The sequence below is a fragment of the Phasianus colchicus genome, chromosome 6 (assembly GCF_987193195.1).
Source record: "Phasianus colchicus chromosome 6, bPhaCol1.hap1.1, whole genome shotgun sequence".
Classification (NCBI taxonomy): domain Eukaryota; kingdom Metazoa; phylum Chordata; class Aves; order Galliformes; family Phasianidae; genus Phasianus; species Phasianus colchicus.
Window position 1 is genome coordinate 35,759,991 of NC_143441.1, and position 26,851 is coordinate 35,786,841.

The 26,851-nt window shown below is 39.9% G+C and overlaps 1 protein-coding gene across 1 annotated transcript in view; it reads right to left on the reverse strand.

Annotated features, from left to right (window-relative positions):
* DNAJC1 (DnaJ heat shock protein family (Hsp40) member C1) overlaps positions 1-26,851 on the reverse strand; it is a 97,939-nt gene that overhangs the window by 60,418 nt on the left and 10,670 nt on the right. Inside the window, exons 2-3 of the mRNA XM_031614451.2 lie at positions 4,280-4,381; positions 3,749-3,795 (exon numbers count right to left, since the gene is read on the reverse strand). Coding sequence (XP_031470311.2) covers positions 3,749-3,795; positions 4,280-4,381 — 149 coding nt within the window. The remainder of the gene's footprint in view (positions 1-3,748; positions 3,796-4,279; positions 4,382-26,851) is intronic.

The following is a 26,851-nucleotide window of genomic DNA, read 5'->3' on the forward strand; positions in this document are numbered from 1 at the left end:
TCTAGATTTTTGCCCAATTACAACTAATAGAACCATGCAAACTTCTTTGTGAATTAAAAATAATCAAAAGGTAATAAAATATCATCATCAATTTTATTTACCAATAAGTGACTTAAAATATATTTCAGGAAATGAACCCATTTCTATATATCCTAAAGAAACTTTTCTATAGAGATTCATATACTCCGCAATGTGCACAAGGCATAAAACGTTAAACAATGCTACATGAAACAATCTGCATGCATGTTTCATGTTAGAACATCAGGATGTTTTAATTATGCGGCAGTTAAAATGTGTAAGTGAAAAGCACTACCATGGCAGTATTATTGTATTCTATAGTACAACTAATAGCATTAGAATACTTCACAAACAGCTATGAACCTTTCTCAAAAAAAGCAAACTAAATTATAAAGTTCTATTAGCTATTTTTTTTTAATAGAAGATCAGCAATAATTTAAGAAAGGCTTCTGTCATCAGCTATAGTAAAAATCCACCAATAAACATAAAAACAGAAAGGTTCTAGAACAACGATTACATTTAGCTGGCCAACAGATCTGCCTTTCAGAACACCCTTTCTGTACACACACAAACAATTAATGCCTCTGACATTCACAGAGACATGGAGGAAGGGTTTCATTAGACAGAGCTCTATTGTTTCAAAACGAGTTTGTCGCTTGCTCGCACAGGGCAGGTCCTTTTACTCCTACTTGTACCATTTCTGCCCTCTGCGTACGCACCAAGATCAATGCTGGATTACATCACTTCTGAGACGAACAGCCGGAGGCAGGCAGGTACTGCAGGCATCCCCAAAAGGGGTCTGCAGCTCGCTCTTCTCAAGGCAATGTAATCTTGTGCTCCAAACCATTTACACATCCCGTTCCAAAGGGACTCTCAGCTAAACTGCCAGAATTTGCCACCAACTAATTTGCAAGACCAATTCCCATCTCACCCCAGCAGGTCTTTGAGTTCTTTAGAAATAAGAACTAGCATGTTGCCAAGGGGGGAAAAAAAAAATCAGGCAGAAAGCCTTGCTGCAGCAGACCCAAATAGTTATTTCTGGAATTAGGATAAAAGTGAGTTGATAAGCCCTGAGACAAATGCTGCAGCATCCTGTGCGTGGGTATGAAGGTAAACTTCGAGCCTCTTCCTTTACAACAGATAACCAAATAACATTCCAAGTAGGAAAATGCCCAGAAGCAACTACTCTCTCCTTTCCTTTGCCATATGACTGCAAGAAACAGATGAATTATCTTACAAGAGAAAGACAGCTCTTAGCAAAATTATTTGAGGCTTGTTTTAAGGATACGAGGCAACAATTCCTTAAAGGAAAAAGGAGAAAATACTCTTCTCACAAGCACAATGAGAGTTTACCATTAGACTGTGAAATAAAGCTAAGGAACACATTTTTCTGAAAAGTAAAGAAACCATACACTATTGTTTATAGAATCACCAAGGTTGGAAAAGACCTCTAAGATCATCTAGTTCACATTATTCCTAAATCACAGAATCACATAACTGAAGGGACCTCTGGAATAAGCTAGACCAACCCCCTACTAAAGCAGATTCCCTACAGCAGGTCACACAGGAAAGCATCCAGGCAATTTCTGAAGATCTCTAGAGAAGGAGACTCCACAACCTTTCTCAGCAGCCTGCTCCACTGCTCTGTCACCTTCACAGTAAATAAGTTTTTTCTCACGTTTGTATGGAACTTAGTATGTTCTAGTTTGCCTTTCCTATGCCTACTGCCCCTTGTTTTGTCACTCAGCACCACTGAAAAGAGCCTGGCTGCATCCACTTGACTCCTGCCCATCAGGTATTTATTTACATGCATTGATAATCCCTCCTGCAGTCTTCTCTTCTCCAGGCTGAACAGCCTCAGGTCTGTCTTTTCGCATAAGGGAGATGCTCCTGGCTTCCAATAATCTTTGTCACCCTCTGTTGGGCTCTCTCCAGAAGTTCCCTGTCTTTTTTGAACAGAGGAGCCCGAACTGGACACAGCACTCCAGATGTGGCCTCACCAGGGCAGAGTAGAGGGAGGAGGATTACCTCCCCCTTGACCCGCTGGCCACGTTATTTTTAACACACTTCAGGATACCATTGGCCTTCTTGGCCACAGGGGCACACTGCTGCTCAAAGCCAACCTGCTGCCCACCAGGACATGCTGGTCCTTCTCTACAGAGCTCCACTCCAGCAGGTCAGCCCCTAACCTGCACTGATGCATGCAGTTATTCCTCCCAGGTGTAGGACTTTGTGTTTGTTCTTGTTCAGTCATTCAGTTCCTCTCCACCCAACTCTCCAGCTTATCCTGCATATCATTTCCAAGAAATTAGCTGACAGTAAATGCTATTTTATTCAACTATACTTATGCTTAATCAGTGACAGAAGCAGGATCAACCACAACCACATCTGCACTGCAAACAAAAATACAAAAGATATTGCTGCCTATGTGCAAAAGAAGTTACTGATGATGAAATCAATATAAGCTGGAGCAATCCATTTCTGCTTTAACTTTTCATTATCTATTACTGTGCTATACTAATTAATAACATTTGCTCAAACAAGCTGGTTAAATTAGTAACTTTCATAATGTGTACAATTAAAAACAATTTTCATAAGCTACTTCACTACTGTTCCATGAAAAAAGACACCATAACATCTGCAAGGTAATCCCCAGTAGTTTCAGGCTGGAAATAAGTTCCAAATAAGTTCCAAAATATCACATCGCAGACGTAAGCAAAGTTACAAAGAAAAAAGTGAGAAAATGTTTGGGACAACCAACTTTTCAACTAGTCTGAAACCACTTAGCTAAAAACTTGTTTATTTTAACGTTTCTTCGATTAGGACTTCACAAGAACAATCTCTGGTGAGAGGAGAAATGAAAAAAAACTACCAATTTTCAAAAGTACTTCTCTGAAGTACGTTTTCATGACACTTGATGAAAGGATCAAAGACTGCACCCTGTGTACTATCAAACCAGGAGCCATGACAAGAAACCAAAAATCCTTCAAGAAATGCCTCACAATCCCCAACTTAGACTTGTAAACCAAAAGATGCTTCACTAGAACTGCAACATAAATGTACTTCTACAATGGCTCTATTTCCCATACAATCATTAGCTCATTTGGACAGCCTCTTAAGAAGAAAAACAAAACAACAACAACAAAATCTTCCAGAAAAGCATAGCTTTTCAGTTTTCAGTCCTAACCCCTTCACATATTTCTGGACCTGCTTCCAAAGTTGCGGGGACAATTATCAATTGTCAATAAAATATTGTATTCACATCAAAGTTTAAAATACCACAGACAACACATCTAAAAGAAAAGCAATAAAATAAAGAGCAGAAAAAATGTTAAAGAAGGTATAAATTGAAGATAACCCCAAATATCACGCAAAGAAACTTTTCTTGGAACACTGAGTTATGACTGACAGTTGAATCAAGAACTGTAAGTTCAACCACAGCTTTAATAAAACAGACGACAACATTTAACACAATCCAAAAAAGTGATACAGTTGGGAAATGTTAAAACAATGATTTGCTCCAAATACTGGGTGGTTTTCAAAGCTTTTAAAGGAGGATAATGAACATATCACACAAAAATGCCTATCAGTTTCCCCTTTCAGCCCACAATCAGAAGAATTACAAACTGAAATTATGCAAAAATTATCCAAATAGTTACATTTAAGACAAAAAGGACTTCAGTTTATCACTGGCATAAATGAATATTTAGGAAACTGCAGTTTAACTCACCTCTTTCTTCTTTCTTCATCCTTTAAAATCTCATAGATAGCCACCAACTATAACAAAAACACAAAAAGAAATACTTAATATTACTTTAGAATAGAGTTTGTAAAATATTAATAATAGTATCACATGTTACATTTGCAAAAAAAAAAAGCTCTTTTGTAGTTTCCACTTTTCTCCTTACAGCATTATGAATGAGACTCCATGTGCAAATGAAACAGTGACAATCATATAAAAGCTGCGGTCAGAGACACAAACAAGCAACTGAGACTTGTGTCTCAGTTACAAACAAAGAAACAAACAACAACAAGCTATGTATCATTTGTTTCATCCAAAAGTTCTTCTTTAAGTAGCCAGTAGTTATTCATCAACATATTTTAAAGGCTGAACTAATGATAGCAGTCTCATGGTTTTGGTCTGTAAAGATTTAAAAAAAGAAAAAAAAAAATAGATTCATTGTTTTTACTAAGATGCCATAATTCTATAAAAATCTGATCCTATTTTCACAAAGCTTGTATAACCACACATTGCACTTACTTGCCTAAACTGTGTTTCTGCATTTTCATCTTTGTTCTTGTCTGGGTGTAAAATCAGTGAAAGCTTCCTATAAGCTTTCCGAATATCTGCTGATGAAGCATCCTGCAAAATGTAAACAGAGCAAACTGTCAGAAACGATTCCCAGAACTTTGTTAGGAAACAAAGACAGTCAAGACAGTGTAGGACATGAGGCAGGAAGATTGGAGGAATCTAACCACCACACCACACAACCAGTGGAACAATCACCGAGTCCATGTCATCTTTCATCTCTACTTCCTTTGCTACTGGACATTCATTACAACAATATTTGTCAAAATGTTCAAACACTTTCTTGCTTAATATCATAGAATCATAGAATGGCCTGGGTTGAAAAGGACCACAATGGTCATCTAGTTTCAACCCCCCTGCTATGTGCAGGGTCGCCAACCAGCAGACCAGGCTGCCCAGAGCCACATCCAGCCTGGCCTTGAATGCCTCCAGGGATGGGGCATCCAGTGCACCTGCTGTGCCACCTGGAAGTTCAAATAAAAACTGAAAACTATTGCAACCAATATACCTTCAAGTCCCCATTTCTGCAAACTACTGTGCTCAATTTCCCAAACTTGGGTGTTGCTATGAGCTCTTTCCTTACTGACATTTACATGAAATTCACCAATGGGATTTGCATTCAACTTCAGCTTCACCACCTGCGAACATGTGTATTTTGCTAGAGGAGCTTCAAATTGCAATCCTGAGGCTGTTTTGGTGGCACCGACATCATTCTGTATCTCAATGATAAACTGGCACATGTTTTGGGAGAAAAAATAAAATTCAGAATATAAAATGCATCAAATTAGCTGCACAATGCACAAATTTCTAAATTAATGACTGCCCTGCAGTACATGCTACGAAGATATCCAGAAAAGGAAGATTTTGAGGGTTGTGATATGTGATATATAAGTGTTACACTCATCAGAAGATCCACAAAGCTCCAAATAGAAACAGAACTACTTGCATTCTATAACAAACATGTCAAAGGCAACATTTTAGAAATAAAGTACTCTTCTGACAATTTTAATTTCTTGACTTTATACGTATATTGTTCCCAATATAGTCTCTCTCTCAAAATTACAGTGTCAACTGGGATTAAAAAAACACCAAAAAGACAGATCTGAATTGGCTGAGAGAGGAACAGAGCTGAAATAAGATAATAATTAATGCAATACTGTAATTAGCCTGTCAGGCTTTTTATTATAAATCATTATTTTCATTTTAAAAATTTCAGTTTTGTAACACAAAGGTATAATAATGCCATACACCACTTTGGGCCAGGAGTGAACATTACAGAAAGATTTGGGAGAGGAGAAGGGGAAAAGGAGAAAGTGGGGAAAAGTGCAGTGTTTGAGAAAAATCAGCTATGAAAGAATGCTTTGAGGAAATTGGTATTATCCCCTCATGTGAGACCAACATTTTCATATTCCCTTCTCTGTCCAAAGAAGGTGCTTTCATTACTCATAGGGAAGATTTCTCCTGAAATGACTGCATCTGCATTTTTTCATTTTCATGTTTTCCAGCAGCTATTCCTATGGCACACAAAAGCTGAATTTGACTGGGTAAGTACCAGCTTGCTTCCTTCTTGATTACTGCAAATGAGTTGTTTCCAACTGATGCTATACGATAGGTTTATTTTTAACTGTTAAAGGAAGACACAGTGATGAAATGGATATTCTAAATACAAACTCACAAAACGCAGGCTAAACAGAATGACATGAAATAAAGACAAAAACATAACAGAAACAAATCATTTAAAAATTAGAGATTGAGACCATGAAACCTCAAGAAATGAGTCCCTGCAGACTGTGTGTTAGGGACAGACCACAGCTTATTCCTTCTCTACTACATTCTTTGATGCGCTTGGTATTATTTTTGGAACATGCTTGATAAACTGTGTAAAACCTGATTGAAGCATATTTTTAAGAGCTGTCTGGCAGTGTTCTTCCAACTACTTCAAACAACAGACAAGCAAAAAAGTTATGATGCTTTCAGTTTTATCTGGACAATTTAAACTTGAATCCCATGTAGGAGCAGCACAAATTTTCATGTTTTTATGCTTACACAAAGCAAGAGATCCCAAATCAACTCTGAAAAAGTAAAGTTGCTTAAACATGTATGTTGCTTCCTCCTGAGAACAAATATTTCTAGATTTACAGAAATAGATTATTCGTCTTATTTACCAGAAATAACTGAAAGATTGTTTTGTTTGCCCTACCTACCAACTCAGTCAGCCACCTCATAAACCACATGGGCTCATCCTTAATACAAATATTAATACAAAATACAGTATTTCAATACTACTACAGCAAATAAAAAAAATCAGGAAATAGTTTACTGGTATAGTCTTAGCTAAGCTATGAAAGTGGTCTTTATTAACATATCAGCTAACGGTAATTAAGCCCTCAAAAAGTCAAAAAGGGGACAATAATAGCAATAAATGACTAAATTGTTGCTATAAATGATTTAATCACTATTGGTCCACATAAATTTCAGAAGTGGCAGTAAGACTGCCAGTTAACTGACTCTTTACAACATGAAGAAGGAAAATTTTGTGTTTTGAAAATCAAGTTCGAAATGTGTTGTTAACGAGTGCTACCTATGGGTAAGGTTAAGCATCTTCAGGAGAGGTTCCAGACCCATGAGAAGCTGTCCTGAACAGCCTTAGAGGTGCAAAATGGAGTAATTTAATGAAAAGCCTCTCATCTCCATAGAGCTTCCTAGCCGTGCACAGCCCTGAATAGAATACAAAGAACAATTATTTTCAAGCTAATAAAGAAACATCTACCATATTGAAGTCAGCTGTTCTAACAGACTTTCACTTATAGCTGACTCTGTTGGCCACTTTCCGTAATGGCTGTGCAGCAAAACAGCAAATTAAAGAGTCAGCGCTTTCTAAGAGTAAGGTATTATTTCATATACTAGGCAAAAATCCAAAGACTAGGGAGAGAAAGCCAGGACCACACTGGTTTTGTTTGTTTTAAAGATGAAGCTGAGAAAAGAAGCAGGATGGCCTCATGTATATTTCTGATATCTTAATCTCAGTTACACCTAAGGAGGGAAAAATAAGGTCTGTATAGGCGTATCATTTAATAGCAATAGGAGCTGGTATTACAGATGGATAGAGACAGCATTAAGCAGTTTCTTCAACTCTGTGCTTCAGGCTGGCATGTCATGCCATTGATACAGCCAGATGAGTCTGCCACACTGCCTCTCTCATGTGGAAACAAACATCAGAAGCACAGCCCTATTCCTCAATATCTATCTTGTGACAGCAACATTGCCCCATAAGACTCCCAAGGCTGACCATCTCTTTCTGATCCTGTTTCTGCTTATTGGATCTTACAACACCCTAACTTTTCCACAACACATTTTCAGGAGGAAAAAAGCAATACTCCATCATGCATACATACTTTGGGGGAAAAAAAAAAAAAAGAAAGAAAAGATAATGCAAAATGGATGCTCCAATCTGAACCAAAAGCCACTCTAGTTGCCAGCTGAGCAGCTGGAAAGCACACAGGCAAATAAAAACAGAAAAGGTGTTTTATGCTAGAATTAGTTATCAGAAATACAAAACAAATCTATATTTTGTTAGGTTACCGGACTGGCCTCATATGTGTGGAAATACATGCAAGTATTCTTGAGGGAAGGTTTTAGTTGCTAATGCTATACTGAACAAGTAGAGTTATCAGGTCTTTAGGTACAAGACTTCTAGGTCAAATTTAAAAGTTCGTCTTTCAAACATTTTAGCGTAAGCCTTTCACTACAACCAAGTATTTTAACCCAGAAACAAGCTAAGCATTTGAAGGGATCAACAGTATGCCAAAAAAGTTGAAGATATATTGAAGGAATTCTGCTGGAATTCACGTCACCTTTCTAAAAGGTGATATACATCAGATTCCCAGGGTAGGGGAGAAGAGAAAATATTCTTCTCCCCTACTTATGCCATTTACTTTTAGCAGCTTCTTCTGTTCAGAAAGTTAAAACACATGTTACTAAATGTTTTTTCACTCTGCATCATTTCCAGATTACCCAGTATTATCAGAAAAAGTACATAATTAGACTACAAATAAGATAAGGGGAAATTAAGAATGGATTTTTTTTTAATCATAACTGATAATAGAGAAAAAATTTTGTAAATTTGTTTTCTGTATTTTGTATTATGTAAAATGCACAAAAGTTAGAAGATAAAAATCTGAACTCAACTGCCTATACTAACTTAATTCGGAGCCTCACCTGCAGAGTTCACTTCCACCTTCATGAGTAGAAAAATTGGTGTAGAGCTCTACAGCTCTATATTACCCCACTGCCTTCCATGCCTAATGTAACTATGATTACTAATGAAGCTTCAAAGAAAAAAAAAGCCTCATTGTGGTCCCAAGACAATTCTTGAACACATAACGTATCAGATATTGCCATAGGCAAACAATGATTGGGTCAAGGGGAAAAAAATAATCAATGTCTACATAGTTTTCACTTACTAACATATACAATTCAAAACCTAAATTGTTCCCTTGAGTGCAATGCAGTTACTGAACAAGACTTAGTTACTTACAATTTAGCAACTGCCTCTAACACAGCAAACGTGCTCATTTCATCTTAGGCTCTAAATATGCCCGCTGATGTCTTCAAATAGTTGGCATTACCTTTGCTAGCGATGGGGAGGCAGTGGTCCAGAGGACAAGCACACTGATAGAAGTCACTTTGCTACTGACCTGCTGTTTGCCCAATCACTTAATGAGTGTCAACGGTTTACGGGCTGCTTCGGCCCGGTTCCGTGACGAGCGGGGCAGAGGGATTTCACAAAAATCTGCACCTCTGGAAAAGGGAAACAGGGGACCCCAAAATAATAAAAAACAGCAGCAGCGATCTGAGGAGAAACAAACTAATTTACTAAGTATGGTATCAGAATGCAAGATAACACATTATAATACAATATAATTAGAATTGAAGCTAATAAATCAAATATAATGAGAGAGAGTGTCCGAAAGGTGGATAGGCCTCACCATAACACTGAGGTGAGATGCGCAGTCTGGTTGAGCAGCAGGGAGGAGAGCCTGACGAAGAGCAGTCAGATGACCTACCAAGGCCTTATATCTGTTCCCCACGAGCAGAAATGATAACAACACAGCGAACAGTCTTCTGGGGATTGTAGTTTCTCTCCTGGGACAGGTACCCATTACTGGAGCATTAACACTTTAACTTTCAGTGCACTATATGATGTTATGATGTGGAATACCGGTAACCAAAAATCATAAAACCATGACAATGAGCTACTAGAGAATGGCACCACGGCATTACTTCATTGCTGTGCTGCTGAATAACGGTAGAACTTTCAGCAATGTGAACTACTGGAGCTATAAGGCAGTCCAAAATGATGACCTACAGAGCACCACATAAATGTATCTGTAACGTGAAATGTTGTACCTATAAGTGCCCTCAGGGGAGACAGGAATGAGACAAAACGTATCTTTTTTAGTCTCTGTGAATTATAAATCTATTGCTTAGAATTCCTTGGTTTGGTTTTATTTTAAATTAAAGAGCAATTCAAATGCATACAGTTCCTTCAATACCATTTTCCATTCAGGCTCTGCATGTAGAAGAAAGGGAGTAAGTGCCATTTGGTAACCATTAAGTATCCAAGTTGAATGGCACAGAAAAAGAAACAAAAAGTAAGCTTAGTAAATACAATATTTAGTATTTTTCTTTAGTGAACCTGCAGGACACACCAACACAGACAGTCCCACCAAAACCCACAGCACAAACCAGAGCAGATGACCACACAGAAGCTACAGCTGACCGCTGAACATGAGATCACCACTGCAGCCTTCCACCCAGTTGTTTCCATGTGAGGCCTGCAGAAAGCTGCACAACCTTCGTTCAATTAGAAAGAAGCTCAATAAAAATAAAGGGCGAAGACACTCCTCTTTTTCAAGGATGTAAATTGAGTTCAACCCATGTTTGCTGCTCCGCTGCAGATGGCTGCTCCAAGCACACCCAGGGAGGAGGAGGTATTTGCTCTGCTGCAGAAGGGGCCATGCATCTCTCAACATTCCATTGATTTAAACAGAATAACAGCACAGCAGGGAAATATGTAAGAACCAAAAATAATGCTAAAATGGCATTTTAATGCTTTTTTATTTTGCTAAGTTTTAAAGCAATTCATGAAATGAAAATGAATACAAACCAGCACAATGTATTCCTGTAGGCTTCTGATAACTGGCACAATCCCTTAACTGGCATGCTTGTTTCCAGGGGAGTGTGTCAGATGAAAGAAGACTCTGTTTTCAGCCTAGCATGCCAAATGAATGAAAATTCTGCTGCCTCATGCTTGAGAAACAGAAAAAAGAATGTTCTCTTCAGCACATGTGCACAATTACACATGCTTAGCTTTTCTTGATCGTTCTGAACGACATTGTTTATATGTCATTTTTTTCCTTCTGCTGAAATTTTTTTTAGCTTTCTAACTTTTTTACTTAGGCTTTCAGCAATTGATTATTTAGATATGAAAAATCAAGAGAACACTGTCCTGTATAGCTGTAAGGTATGATTTAACACGAGCTTTGCATCTGAGATGCAGAGAACACACACTAATTCTGTCAGAATGTTTTTAGAATTACTCCTCCAAATTCAGAATGGAGAAAAAGCTCCCAAACAATAACTGAGGATATAATTCAAGCCAAAACAAACTAATCTGAAATGCTGATGTTGTTAGGAGTTATTTTCTTTTAGGTTTTCTTTCTGGGAGCTCAAAAGGAAGGAATAAGTAGGTATCTTTCACTTATTTCATTTTTTTTTTTCCCCCTGGGAACGCTGTTAACGTATTCTTTCTTTTATATATTTATTGTTTATATATTTATGCAACGTTGTCTGTATGTTTACACAGTAAGACCACTGCTTTTACAGCCCAAGTAGGCAGGGAAAGCAAAGCACAATGTCTCCTGCAGAGCATTTCTTGCTCAATGCCTTTTGCTACAGCAAAGACGCTGTGCTGTGTTCACACAGCTGTGGAGCACCGCTGTACAGCACTGAAGATTTTTGGGTATTGGATCTGACAAGTTCCAACCCCTCCTTCTATGTAATCCCCAAAATATGCTGTCGCTTGATTGTTTATACAGTTTTTATGCTACATTTCAGCTTTAGTATGTTTTTAAGTATGTAAGGAATTAAAGGAAATCAGAATCAGCAAATACACCCATACAAGGCCTTTCTCTCCTCTCTTCTCCTCCCCTCTCTTATCCCATTCCCATCACCACCTGCCAGCAGAAGTGTCACAACTGACTCGTACTCTCCTACACATCTCTACCCCCTCACATGACAGCTTCCCAGACCTCAATTTAAGCATACATTTTGAAGGGATATTACTAACAACTACAGACTTAAATGATGAAAGTCTTACAGGAAAAAAAAAGAAAACCAAATAAAAAAATAGCACATACAAACACAGCTCTGGCTACTTTCTCATTACTGAACTCTCATGCCAGCTGAGTTGCTGCTGTCACTTTTGTGACTGTATCTTTAATTGACTTGTATGCTCAATAACGATGTAAAAGCTTTTTATAGTTTTGAAAAGTGTTTATAAACAACTTCTGATTCTGATGACTAAAAAAATGAGGAGAGAAACTGCATATGAGAAACAGGATATAGGATATATGGCCAAAAAAATTATAAAGCCATACAAGAAGCCATTAGAGAATGTTTATTTCTAACCCAGAAGCTGTTAAAATCTGCCCTCTGCCTTACACATCAGCACGCACTGACATGGTGAGTAATCCCCACAGACATCTACTTTCAAAATAAACGTCACCTATTTGTTAGTAACTTCCTCAGCTCTATCAGCTGGGAAGGACTCCAATTCATATGCCCATACATCCATCATACATGTATTGTCACATCCACGCACAGATGCCAATTTAAAAACTCACGTAAACAAGTGTACCTCCCCAGCTGTCCTCAGTGTTTAAACAGTGCTCCAATTTATATTTTCCACTGTTGCTCAGCTTCACAATTCATTTTAAGAGCAGGTAAATAAAAGCTGCTACCCAAACTGGGAATGAAGAGACAGTGATCATTTTCTTAATTTAGTAATGGTTTTAATACATGACTCTTTAACCAACTGACAAAAAACACAGCTAACGTGAAACCAGGGTGCAAAGCAAGTTGGAAAGAAAAAAAACCATACCTTGCATAGTTAACTATCCTATCAAAAACAAAAAGATGTATCAGATAAAATGCTGGGAGCTCTGTCCCAGATCCACCGATACTCAGTATTCCAACTATCAAGTTGAGTTGTAGAATCACTTTTAAACCAGCTAACACCAGCCTTTGAAACCTGAAAAGATGCTGTTGGACAGAATTATATTTTTTAAAGATCTTGACAAATTGCAGAATTGCTCTAGAAGTGTCCTAAGGGACCACATGTGGACAGAAATCACCAACCACACCAGGGCAGGACGGCACAAAGTGGCTGGGCAGAATGACCAGCCCCACACAGCCAGTGGCACACCGCTGCCTGCCCAAGCAGCCCAGCAGAGCCATGACACCAACTGCACAATGCCCAGCAGCTGCCCCATATCGTGTCTAAGCAGCAGCAGCTGAATAATGGCACAAGCAGCTCAGGTTAGACACACTGCAAATCTCCCAGCAGCACTGATAGCTCTCTGCAGCATGGGCCGACAAAGCCTCCATGGTGGGCTGATCTCGCACACATTCATCAGGCATGACTCAGCTTTAATTGGTTCTGTCACAGCAGGGTACAGTAGATCACTAACATTCCTGTACTTTAGGATTCAAATATCCCTTTGATGATCAATTTAATCATTACACTGACAATATTCCAACTAGATTTATGGTATCTGTTTAAAGAGACCGAGCTGGTAGACAGCACTCTTGCCACACTGAAGGTGACAGCTCCTGCCAGAAGGTGCTGAGATTTTCACAGCCACTTCAGAGTCACTGAAAGGAGCAGCAGTACCGGGAGGTGCCAGGAAGCACTCCTGTCCCATCAGCCCTGCTCCATGACTGGGACACTAGCCGATACTCTTATTTTTCCTGTTACAAACCAGTTACTCTGAATTACTACAAGAGTCATCCCGTAGTAGGTGTTCACTAATACACCATCCTTACATCCTTATAGTTTAGAAGACTTTTTCCATCCGTTATCAACTGTTAAGACTAGCAAAGCACCATGAACAGCCACCCTCAGCACAGTTTCTTTGGGAAGGCCAAAAGGAAAGTAGTTCTAAAGCAGGTGAAGTTTAAAAAGCAGACAGGCAATTTAACAAACAGCATAAATATTTTAAGCCAAACGAAACTATTCATTTAAAATTGCTCTGTCTTTGGTGTATTTCAAATACATGTTTAATTTCTGCAGTAAAAACATCTAAATGAGGATATGGTTGAGATACTGTAGTAAACCATATCCAAGCAAAGTGGACTTTGAGGAGCACCTCTCTCAAAATGCTTTATGTTTGAAGTAATATTTTAAAACCCTAATTAAACTATTTCCTATTGCTTAGCCAGTTTCTGTACCATACTATCATACTGCTGAAGCAGCTATTTCACAGAAATTTCACAGCCATTTTTCCTAGAATTTAGCTGTTTCCTTTAGGAACAGCTAAAATGGTCCTCTGAACTTGAGTTTTGAGATCTCAGTGTAGCTCTGTCTGCAGTCTTCTACTGGCTTGTTTGTCCTTCCAGAGCCTGGAAGAAGACAGGAAGAATTTTAAAACCTTCTTGATCTCATTATCTGCTACAAAATACATATTTGGTTTGGGTAAATCCTTAATAACTTTCTCCAGAAAACAACCTTAGCTAAATGAAAGGCATAAGAACGCGACCAGACCACGAAGGTCTTATGTGTGGTTACATTTTCCTTGAGTAATATCATATTACTAGAATGTTTCTCTCCTCTCTCTCAGAAAAATAATTGTTTCACCATTTATTTTTGGCACACAGAACAGAAAATGTTTACTGATTTCAAGATCATAAATAAGTAAATAGAATAACAGAAGGGTTTTTTTTCTCTATTTTTTTCCTCATGAAACCAACTGATCAGAAAAGGCAAAATGCTGCGTATTTTCAAATGGCGTCTCGTCACAGACTATGTTAAAGTAACTTTGAGATTACATAGAATATGAACACCTCTGAAAGCCCTAAAAGACATTCAGAAACAGGTATTAATTTACTCAAGATGTATTTGGGTGGGTTTTTTCCTTCTTCCCCCCTTTCCCCTCCCATACACGTTGCTTTAAATAGCCAGGTTTATAAATAACTACCAGCAGCATTTATCAATCTCCTTCCATCTTTATTTAGACTACTTACTACCAAACTAGTTAGGATTTAGCCCTACCCACCATGTAAAGGAGTCACATAATGATCCCTTTATACTCATTAACTACCATTTTAATGAGCTATTACTACCTCGGGACTCAGAAGACCTCAGGGAGGTTGTAACATGCCACTACCCATATAGTAATTCACTGCTGAGTTAGTACATAGCCTCCTTGAAAGAATACAGGAATGCCCTCCATCACTTGCTGTAGTACAGATGCCACTGTCAGCAAAATTCCTGTATGTAAGGCACAACCCAGACTAAAACCTAATGAAAAACGTCTCAGTTAAACTCCAATAAGCTTAACAGATTACCCATTACTACGGCCCACCACTTTATTGGAAGTAATCACCCTCCCAACAGCGAGCTGAAAGCAGAAGCGCTGCCCCACAGCAGCACCTCAGTCTGCTGGCACAAAAGGAGCACACCTGATAAAGGCACAAGGCAGAGGACACGGACATCCCAAATGACTATTCACAGAACCTGACAGAGTCTTTATGAGCCGTAAATTAACCAACAGATGTTCAAAGGAATCTGAATAAAGAAATCAAGTTTACCATTAGGAACAATCAATTAAAATTCACACACAATGAAGTTATGTACAACTGAAAGGTACAGTAAAATGGAATTGAAAAAAAAAAATCTCGCTCTTATTAAAAAAAAAAAAAGCCATGCATACGCCACGACTTGTGATGGAACTGACTTGAAGACGGCCCTTCCTGTTCACTAGCAACTTAATATGGAAAACTGGGACTATGGTCACTAGAAAGTCTAGTGACATTATTTGTAGCGAGAAGGAGCCAAATCACCCTGAAGGAAGATGGTTGCCTCCTAGACTTCATGGCTGCTGTGAGCAGAAACTGCTACACAGCAGCATACTGTTCCATGAACTGCCCTGCTTTTTTGGTTGAAGTGTTCGCAGTGAACCCAAATGAGAAGCAGAAAGTTGCATGTGCCCAACTGTGAAGCAGAACGATCACCTCTCTGCTTTCCATAAAACCACTTCCTGCAAGCAGTTACTGCTCTTCTCCTGCACTATCTTGGAGGCACCCCGTTTGCTGCAGGAAACGATCACCAATACATAAGCATCTTCCCTTCAGTCTGCAAGAGCCAGGAGGAAAGCAAAACAGAACCAAAGGCTCTGCCCACACGGAGAGCCCCTTGCAGCAGGCCAGTGACAGCAGCACTGCGAGGCTGCAGCCGAACCACGTGCTCTGACATCCCAGACAGGTCCGGAGGAGGCAGTGGGCAGGGACGTACAAAGGGCAGAAGCTGAGAGGACCAGTGCAGAGGAAACACTTCCCTGTCTATCTGAAAGTGTTTTCCAGTGCAACACAAAGCCTCAATTCTGCAATATGCTGCAATATGAGCACGCACGCACCAGCTCCTCTCCTCATTCAGTCTTAAAAAATAATACCACCACAGCAAGCCTTCTGCTGGGAAGCACTGTCACAGGGATGAGAGACAAAACAGTAGTTCTCACCCTCTGAAGTCACAAGCAATGGAGTAAACAGGGCTATCTTCCGGCCACTGTATTCCAGCCACTGACGGAAAGGCAGTGTTCACCCACAGAGCCCCATCCTTGGGTCATGATGGGAGATACAGAGCCGGACAGCTGAAAGGAATACATTTGTGCGCTTCATCTCCAGTTTCATCTCCTCACCATCAGAAGCAAGAAGCAGATAGGAGAAATTTTCCCTTGGCGCTGGTAGGCTCTGGCTGGCTCCTCACCCTGCAACAGCCACAGCCAATGCAGGAACCACAGAGGGGGCTGAACCAAGCCAGCAGCAAGACAGACTGCAAAGGAGGAAAGATCAAAATAGAGGGGAAAAGCATGCATTCTTCCATGCCTATGGAAAAGAGGAATTAGCAGTTGAGTGAGCAGCAATAAAAACTTGGCACAGGTTGCATCTCATTAACTATGCTACCAGAAATCTCTTTCAGCCAACTGACTGCAGAAGATAGTGACTATTACTAATTCATTTACTTGCCTCTCAACATAGGATTACAGGATTATCAGCATTAAAGATAACAGTGAAAGTTGGGAGATAAAACTCTGATCCCACAGTGTCTGGTAGAAACACTGATAAATGTGGAGCATTTTGAAATCAGAAGCCGTAGGAAAAGTTTTGCTTCATTTAAGTCCTGTGGCCATAAAGACTCTGTACAATGTTCTCTACATTTTCGAGTTATAAACAGAAAGTCAAGACTTAAAGAAGGATCAACAGACAAGCAAGAACATTTAGTGAGCAACTTCTGTCACGGGTGGGGAAGAAAAATGAAACTGAAGGCCTGCCAGCTGCTGCATGGAAAAAAAGAAAAAAAAAAAAAGGTGTGTTCCTGATAAACTTATGAATATAAGCCAAAGCCACGTTCCCCTCTATCACATAACCTCAGCCATGGAGTTGAATCCAAGAAACTGCATCAGCCAGATGCATTTTCTTCCTTTGTAACTCACTGGGGTGGGGGAAGACTTTTTCAGATGTCAACAAAAATAGCAATAATTTTTAAAATAGCGGTGGCAGAAATACTGCAAAATTATTTCTGAAAGTCATAGTTAAGTACCACTGACCAAAATGAAAGAAACATTTGCTGTAGGGCAATGAAACTGCGGAAACAGGAAGAAAGGAAGGAGGGGACTAATATGAGTCTATTTCCTTACTCAGCTCACCTCTACCCACCAGTGCCAAACAAACCCTGAAATCTGATAGAGCTCATACACGACACAGACAGAAATGAGTATTCTGAGCAGGTGAAGACTTCGGAGGTCCCTGGAAGCTCCCTGCAGCCTCTCCTCTTGCTGTGCCCCAGCTTTGAGCACTGCACAGAAGATGAGCGCCTGCCCAGGGAGAACTATTCAGTGCTGTTCTGCACACATTTGCCCATGTGTGGCCTCATCTGCCTGTCACCACACACTATTCAAACATGTTCTGAAGATGTGGTTATTTGTTTTGAAGCCCATCACAATGGCACCAGAGTTCATCAATAGCATCATTCACCTCTGTGGTATCTTTAAGATAAGCATGCATTACTTCCTTTTTTTTTTTTTGGATTGCAAGATGAGGCACAGCTATCTCGGGTGCTAATTTTATCACAGATAGGATCCTTCCGAGCGCTTACTATCAAACAGCATTCCGCATTCCATACTTTCAGGGCAGGCTTTAATCGACTTCAGCTGCAAGCGCACGCTATTTCTGCACAGAAGCCCCCAGTATCTCAAATTATGCAATCAGAATTGCAGAGCACTCAAATCAATTAGTCACCACTTGGGAAAAGTTCCGTTTAAACGACTTGTCTGGCATCACATAGGAATTCTGTGGCAGAGAGAGGAACAGAATCCCGTCCTCAGGGGCACTTTCCGACTGACTGCTTTATCTGTGGAACCGCTTCTTCCTGCAATCTTCTCCCCCACCCTACCCACACCTTCAGCACCTACAGGTTACAGTTTTTGCAGACAACCACCTCTTTCAGCACAGCCTGAAGCTGCACTGGGGCCAGATCTCTCCCTGAGCCTGAATAAATGAAGACTGTGTAGTATATAAGGTAGTGAATTTAAAATCATCACAATGAGCAAGCACAAAGAAACCAAATTATGACTTGAGACATTCTGAAAACTGACATTCTGTATTCCCAGGAATTTCTCAAAGCCTTTAGAAGTGTCATTACAGTACAGGATTTTTTGTAAGGCTGTAGCAGGAAATAGTAGAAAAATAAGTAGATTTTAAAAGCAAAAAAAAAAAAAAAAAAAAAAGTCCAGCCCATGCATAATGCCAACTTAAGTGCAACAGTGGTTTTTCTCCCCTGCAATAAGCCCATGCTCTCTGAAGAATCACTCTGACTCTGAAAGGCTCCACTCAACTGCAGGACAGCCTGGCTAGCCATCAGCATGCCATTCCAAACTGCACATCTTCAGAAAAACCTAACGGAGACGGGCTTACTCCCGAGCACAACAGAAATGCGCTCAGGCAGCACCTGCACAGCATGTCTCAGGGGCAGCGAGCCACCAGCCAGTCTCTAGGGCAGCGCACATAGCAGACCAGCATCAGGTGAGGCCGGGTGTGGGTGGGTGATCCCACGACGCACGGTGCCCAGGCAGCTGCCAGCCCTCCTGCAGGGCTGGCTGCGCTCTGCTTCCAAAGCCCCAGAAGCATTTCCCGGGCACGTTCCACGAGGCATATGTATTTTTATCATCTCAGACAAAGAAGGACAAGACCCAGCACCTTGCAAAATCTCTCAAGTATAATGAAAGTAATGAGATTCTAAAAATAATGGCAGCCACATGAGAAACAGGCTCAGCTTTTTAATTACCAATTTCGTTAAGGTGCAACGGAGCTCTTTGTTAATAATTCAGTATTACTGCTCCACACGTGAGCGCACTCCAGAAGTATAAATGAAGACATCTACTTTCAGACCACTATTTTTTATCAGAAGTACCAGGAATCTTGTCAAAATAGAAATGGAGGCATGCTGCATCGCACATAACCCCGCAGTGCTGCACTGCTGGGAAGGGCTGGGCAGCACGAAGCAGCACAAGGCGCACTGCTGTACCTTTCTATCACCAGCACCTCATTTCATCGTCACATTTGAAGTAAAGCATTTGTGTAAGAATTAAAAAGCCTCATGTACTGTGGAAGACAAACTTCGATGAGCCAAATAAAGATGAAAAATTTAGTCTTTGATTTAAAAAAAAAAAAAAGAAAGAAAGAAAAGGCTAAGAATGTACATATTTGTAGCTGTGCTTCTGAAATATGATTTCATGTTGTTTATACTGGACAGTTTTCCTGTACTGTACAGAAGAACAACTTAAGATAAAGACTGACGCTATTCCTAATGTATCAATCGAAATTTGCATGAAATTAAAGCGGTATTTTACATATGAACATGGTGATTCTGCATGTTTCTAGGAATCCCAGGAATCACACCCATACTTACGTGCAGTCAGGTACGGCTGCTGCAGAACATGTGGACAATCATAGCCCCAGATTGATGGCAGGCACGGAGCTTTGATCCAGCAGTATTTACAGACTGTGGTTCAGACTGAAATACCCATAAGATGGAAAATTCAAGGCATCTTTACTAGCAAGACAATTTTGCAATAGTTTATTTTACCCAAGAAAAATCTTTCTGTTAATATTTGATCTCAAGCTGCAAAAAAGAGCCCCATTTATAATGGATTCTTAACATAGCTAGTATTCCCTGAAAAACTGCAATGAGGGCAATTTCCATAATCATCCCAGATGGACTTTACAAATACGTATACATATAACCTATAATGTTTTCTACCTGGGAGACTTTACACGAGTACCCTTTTTTCAAACATGTCTGCATTGCCACTCATCTCTTTTCAACTAATAACCCTCAATGACCAAGCAAGAGGAGGGGGGCAACTCTCAGAAATGGGGGAATGACCAAAGGGATATGGCCCATCAGGATGCGTGACAACTGGAACGTTTCTTATTTCTCTATCAGTGTTTGTACCAACTGAGTGAAAATGAAAATATTTTTTGAAGACAAACGTTCAGTTTAATCTTCCAGTAAAACCTGATTAAAAAAAAAAAAAAAAAAAAAAGCTTTAGCGGTAAGACAAAAAAAAAACCAAGGAAATTCCTTCCTTGCTTTCTTCACTGAAAAGGTCTCTGGAATTCTTTAATTGGTCTGAAATTTAGGCAAACAACAAATAAAGGCACACAAACAGAACGTGGCTGCTGGCTGCATTAATGTGCTGCAGCACAATGAAATTAAAATTCTGAAGTGCTCTCACGGTAAACCAAAACAAAAACCTGAAGAGTTAATTCTACCAGCAATTCTAAGTTCTTTCTTCAAGCTTATTTATTCTACCCTCATTAAACACCACAGCAAGAGATGCTACTGCACAGCTTTATATCATCAGATTTTCATGAAGTAAAATAAAATCATCTTGATGATCTTTCCACAGAAGGGGAACTTCAGATTATTTCCACCCATTCACAATCAGTATTAATTAGTGTATCTTTTCCAGCATTATGAAAGAGTCAAAACGAACTCCATGTTAGTGCCCAGCCTTTAGCTGCAGCACGGCATTTCCCTTATCAGCTCCGGAGCTCAGTATTGCCCACAGATGCGGAATTGATTCTTTGTTCAAAACCCAGTAACGTTCAGGACAATTTAGCCCATGCACCAGTTGCTACCTTTTGCCATTTTACGCCTTTTCCAAGAACTCACTTTGTTCCTTCAACCGAAACAGGAAGTAACAGTTTGAGCTCTGCTCAGCACACAAAGAAAAACAAAAATGCCACCAAAAGCTTGTGGCTCTTAAAGCCATGGAGCAGCCTCACAGTTTTGATGGTGACGTTAGTACAGGAATATATCCAAGAGAAAATTTCAAATTGAGAAGCTGTACAAGCAAAGGAGGAAGCTAAAGGATTTTTAGAAGATGCAAAAGGATGTGCTGTCTTTAACAGAGATGGAACTTTCACTGTTACCTGCAGCTCTCTACCAGGCAAGGAGACACAACAGCAACACGCTGCTTCTGGGGCACTGCACCTCGGCACTATTTGTAGAGTTACACCTGCTTAAGTTCTTGACAATCGCCTAGAAAAACAAAGCTTAATCTGCACATACATGTGTATTCTTTCCGTATCTGATTGTTGGCAATTATGTCATTCAACCTGGCAAGCAGACAGAGCAAGATTAACACCAACTTCCTAAAACAAATTCAATTCATGTTCCAAATGCTCTGATCACATTGGTAGTACCTTTCAAACTTCAAATTCCCCTAAATCAAATAGCAGCAGCTGGAAAAGCATGCACTAGCTCCTTTTAAAATCATACTGAACTACAGCAGCTAAATGCTTCCACAACCATGAAAATAAATACAGCCAACTCACACCACGTGATGAGAAAAACTTTGTTATTTTCTAGCAAATTTTACTCAGAACACACTGATAAGAAATTCATTTTAATACCATCGATGAAGAAATGCCTCAATTTCACAAGGCTTTCAGCCAGGCTTACAGACACCAGCTTGTACACAAAATGACGCACTCAAGTGCTTTTTTAAAAATAAAAATGCTTTTTTAAAAATAAGAATGGCAACTGAAAGTAAATGTTTGATAACTCCTGTGAATTTTTTTTTCTATTTTCAAGCACAAGTTTACATAGCATTGCCTTTCACAGAACAAGAACAATCCCACTAATGATTAAGATATTTAGTAATTGTGCAGTCATCATTTGGTTTTCCACTCTTTTCTATGATTAGTAACAGGCTGCACTTCCACAAAACTCAACCAGCCAACTTCTTCCTCCAGTATTCAAGCAAAAACCATAACTGCAAAATATCAGCAACATGAATTTTAAATGAATGACTTCCATCAATTCGCTTGCTATTATCTGTGTGGATGTTTTTGATACTCATTCAAAATCACTTACATGTCAAAGACACTGCATGAAATTGAAACCTTAACTAATGCCAAGGTTTGACCCAGGATCCAAAATAAATCTGCATGTACAGACCCTTGTACCTACACAAAGCACCAATTACTTCAAATAAGGTTTTGTCTGTGTACTGGAGTCCACCCATGTGGAGCCAATTACTATAGCGGGGCCATTATATGGTTCATTTCCCCATACCAGCTTGGCAAGAGGTGTACATGGGTGTAGGAAGTGCGAAAGAGCCTTTGCTAATAAAGTGCCTCAAACACACATACACACACTGCAGTATCTGATGTTACAGCAAACGCTTCTTCACTGAGACTGCACCGTGCACTCAGGAAATACTGCAGGGCAGTTGGTAATTTGAACATTGCTTTTTGCATTTCACTTTCTGGCCCAAGAGTAAAACAAATAAATACATAAATAAATAATCAAACTAACCTTACAAAAAAAAAAAAAAAAAAAAAAAAGTCTTGAATAATTACTCCAATACTTAATCTGTAGAGCATATTTCTACCAATACTCAAATATTCCAAAGAGTGCTGAGAGACAGCAGGATTTGAAGAGTGAAATATCAGAATTTCATGTTCTTTCAGAAGGACAGTATGTTTATAATAACAGAAGCACTGATATTACTTATTGATCATGTCTGGTATCCATTCCATTCCTAAAGGGGAAAGTTGCTGTTTGAAATAATTATTATAAATAGGAGCAAATCTGAAGTATAAAAATCTCTTCCCCACTGGAAGAACTGAAGCTCCATCTAGAGGCTTTTCTTCCTCCACTGTCATTTGTGGTATATGTAATATCACCTAGAAATGTGAACAATATTAAATGTCAGAGGCTTCCTTTGTACCTCCTCTTTTGTTATTCATATTGGGTCTTGCCCTGAACCTTTGCCTGGCAACACTAGCTCCTTCACTGCCATCAAGTGGTAAGAAGCCAAAACTGAGCTTAAAGATGTAAAATCTCAATAATCAGATTACACGATCACTACAGCACAGAGACGACCATAAATACAGAATACTGAAAAGCTTTATGACGTGCATCACTGAAGTTCTGGTACCTCTGCTCTACAGCGTTCAGAAGCCTCACACAGCAATTTCAGTAATTCCATTTTTGTCTTGAATTGCACATAAAGATCTGTGTCCATGTTCCTCATCATTATATTTAGAACAAAAAGGTCTCACTGTAAAAAGAAATTTTAAGCAATAACATATGTCATACTTTACATTGGAAAAATACCAAATCTGGCTACGAGAAGGAAGACCACAATATAATTAGAGGGAACAGCACAACCATCTCCCCAGCCTCAGCGCTGTCTACAGGCAGCATCTCAAAAGAAAGGGCAAAACGGCAGCAGCACACTGCTCCGGCAGTGTCTCCTGCAGCAAGTATGCAGCTATGGAGCCTCTTTGTGCTCCACAGCTGGGATCAACTGCCGACAGTCGCTGCGTCAGAAGTCTCAGCGCTCCACAGTCGACAGTGATCTGCAGGGAAACGAACACGGACCGCACCAAAAACTGGGACGGTTTGTCCAGATGAAATAAATAGGAAACAGAGCTAATAAAGCAACAGCAGAATGTAGCCATACTTCAAGAGCTTGATGACTTCCATATCAGCCCGTGGGTGACTTAGGGCACAGCTACTCCCACGGTCACCCATCACAGTGTTTCAAATTACGGCAGTCCCACAAAGGCTTATCACCACTAGAAATATCCCTGAAAGAAACTTCCTAGCCTATGAACCGCATTCGTTGCCTCTCCCTATCTGCAGTCCCACACACACAGCCTTATTTCACTGGACTTTCCCTCCAGCAGTTAGCCAACTGGCTATGCAGTACATGACAAAAGCTGACGGACAAAGACTGCTTCGCCTTGTCCTATTAGAGAGGACCGTGGCTGATGTACACCACAGACCTTAACAATTCAACCTCTGCTAAAGAACTTTAAAAACGGATAAAGCAATATTTACTTGACTAAAATATACTGAAAAAATATATTCTCTATACTGGAGGTATTTTATCCTTATCTGTACTTCCTTAGAGCAGAGAGAACTAGTGACGCACTCCTCCCAGACACTGCCTTGCAGGGCTCAGACATACCCTCGCTGTGCAGGAACCAGGCCAGCTCTGCCAAGGGCCACTCGCACAGAGCGGTCTGCCACAGCTATGCCATGGGGAAAGCAGCCCCCAGGGACCCCAAAGGATGAGCTAAATATCTGGCTTGCATGCTGGCTTGGCCCAGGAGCCCAGCTGCACAGCGATGCTGATGTTACTGCAATCCTCAGACCCAGCTGTGAAAAATTCTCTTTCCAAATAACCTTTGGTATAACACCTACGTATCAAAGTCAGGACCACATCAAATATTTGTTCAAGAATGAGTGTGGAAAGCCACAAAAAATAAAAAGCATACATTACAAAACTTGGGGTAATTATTTCTTCTGCAATGATGAGAAGGAAGAATAGGATTGTCACTGATATGGAAAAGTGAAAAAGGATCTTCAATAAATAACACAAGTTGAGACAAAAAAAATGAAAAATATATGATATTAAAAAAAAAAAAACAGTATTAAAATGGGAACGTAGAGGAGAAAGACACAGAGCCTAAAACCACAGGCAGCGTGAAGCTTGAGGCGATGCAAACCACCTGCTGCTTGGCAGTTCGGTCTCAGGGCCCAACTGAAAAGCCAACACCAATTTCAAACAGAAACTTTAGTTACAGAAAGTACAAAGATTAGACAAAGGGTCTGTTTGAAGTAATTAAAATGTAAGTTAACCAGGGTGCATACAACCACTTTAGCTCCTGAGCTGGAAGAAAGGACTGAATTTATGATGGGCAGTGAAAGCCACAGTAAAACATGACGGCTGCAGGAATACATTTAAAAACCAACAAACCAACCACACAGTAAAGAGGAAAGATGACCTCCAAGATTGAGAGTGACAAACAGAAGGCACGGGAGACTTAAAAAATGCCAATGAAAATAAAAATCCTTAAGTTTTTCTTTCTGAACGACACAGTGGTCACGCTAATTGCAGATCTCTCAAAAGGATGTACGTTCTGAGTACAACTGAAAAAGTACCCAGAGACAGCATGCTCTACCAGCTACAGTATCTCTGATTGACAGCTGTAGTTCTCTATGATGGGATGGGAGAAAAAATAATATAGGAATGAGAAGACAAGGCACAGTATATACTCAAGCAGGACTGAGAGTGCTATCAGACTGTTTCTACCTCTGAAAAACACAACAGAAGGAAAAAGAAAAACCTAGCGCTAAAGCCACAGAACTTGTCTTCAAAGATGAGAAGCTCCAGGGGTTGCACGGACAGCCACCATGAAATCACAGAATCACAGAATTGCCAGGGTTGGAAGGGACCTCAAGGATCATGAATCTCCAACCCCCCTGCCAAACGCAGGGCCACCAACCATCCCACCTAATGCTAGACCAGGCTGCCCAGGGCCCCATCCAATCTGGCCTTGAACACCTCCAGGGATGGGGCATCCACAACCTCCCTGGGCAGCCTGTTCCAGTACCTCACCACTCTCTCTGTAGTACCTCACCACTCTCTCTGTAATGCAACGCAGGAGGCTCCTGAGGTATTTACAAAGCCTTGACAACACAGCATCAGCCAGCGTGGCAGTACTCAGCTGTGGCCATCAGGCCCACATCCACTGTCCACACTGAAAAGCAGCACCCGCAGCCCCAGCAACAGTCTGTCTTGGTGGACAGTAAAGGTCAGGCACAGCAAAAGAGAAAACATTTAGATAACTGTCTCATTTTCTATCACTATTCTGGGATTGAGAATTTGAAGAGATGAATTTAATTTGGAGGATGAGGAAAAAAAAAAAATTAAAATTCTGTGACACCCAGTGAAGACTAAAGCTTTTGGCAAGTACTCTAGAAAATGCAGGCGTGGTGGGCAGGTCTAAGCAGATCTGCTAAGAAGTCTATAGAGGAAGGAAGGAACTGTGTTTTCTGGCCATGGTATCAATCTGTTGAGGTGCAGCCAACTGGCACATAGGGCCCTCATCCATCGCTCCTGACAGCGGATAGGATAACCAGCACCTGGTAACAATGGGATACCATAAATTTACTGAAACTTCAGAAGCTATGCGAACGCATCTTACATACTTCAGAAGTGAAGAAACTCAAGTTTTACAGCCTTCTATTTTCTTTAGGACAGAAATTTGAGACGATATCATGCTCCCAACTAAATATCAGATTTTCTGTTTTAAAAAGTACTTTATTTCTTTTCTTTGTTAAAGAGCTGAGGATAGCAAACACGAAGAAGATGAATGAAATTCTGTCTTAGAAAGAAAACAAGACATCTGTATTCAATGTTAAGCAATGTTTATATTCACAAATGAGAAGCTGCAGTGCAAAATGGCGACCAGTGAGAGAGCACTTTAAAACAAAAAGTGTCCTAACTTATGTTCTATTGCTTATTTCTATTCCATTTCTTATTTTCAGGAACAAATTCAAACAAACACAAAGAAATATTTCGCACTGCAATCTTTAAAACATCATGGTTCAGGATCAAAGCCTCCTTATTAAGGTAGGATTTTCACATCAAGTGTATTTCTCTCTAAATCTAAATCGATCCCTTTTATAGGGAGAATGCAGTATTACTCAAACATTTTGTATTTAAATACACTCAACTCCAGCTTACAATTTCAACCTGATGGAATTCAACATCATAGCCTTACCACAAAATTGAGATAAAGCTAATGCATGTGTGATAAAGATCAGCTGCAATACTAAATAATGTTTAATTACACTTACATATTTCAATTTGCTGT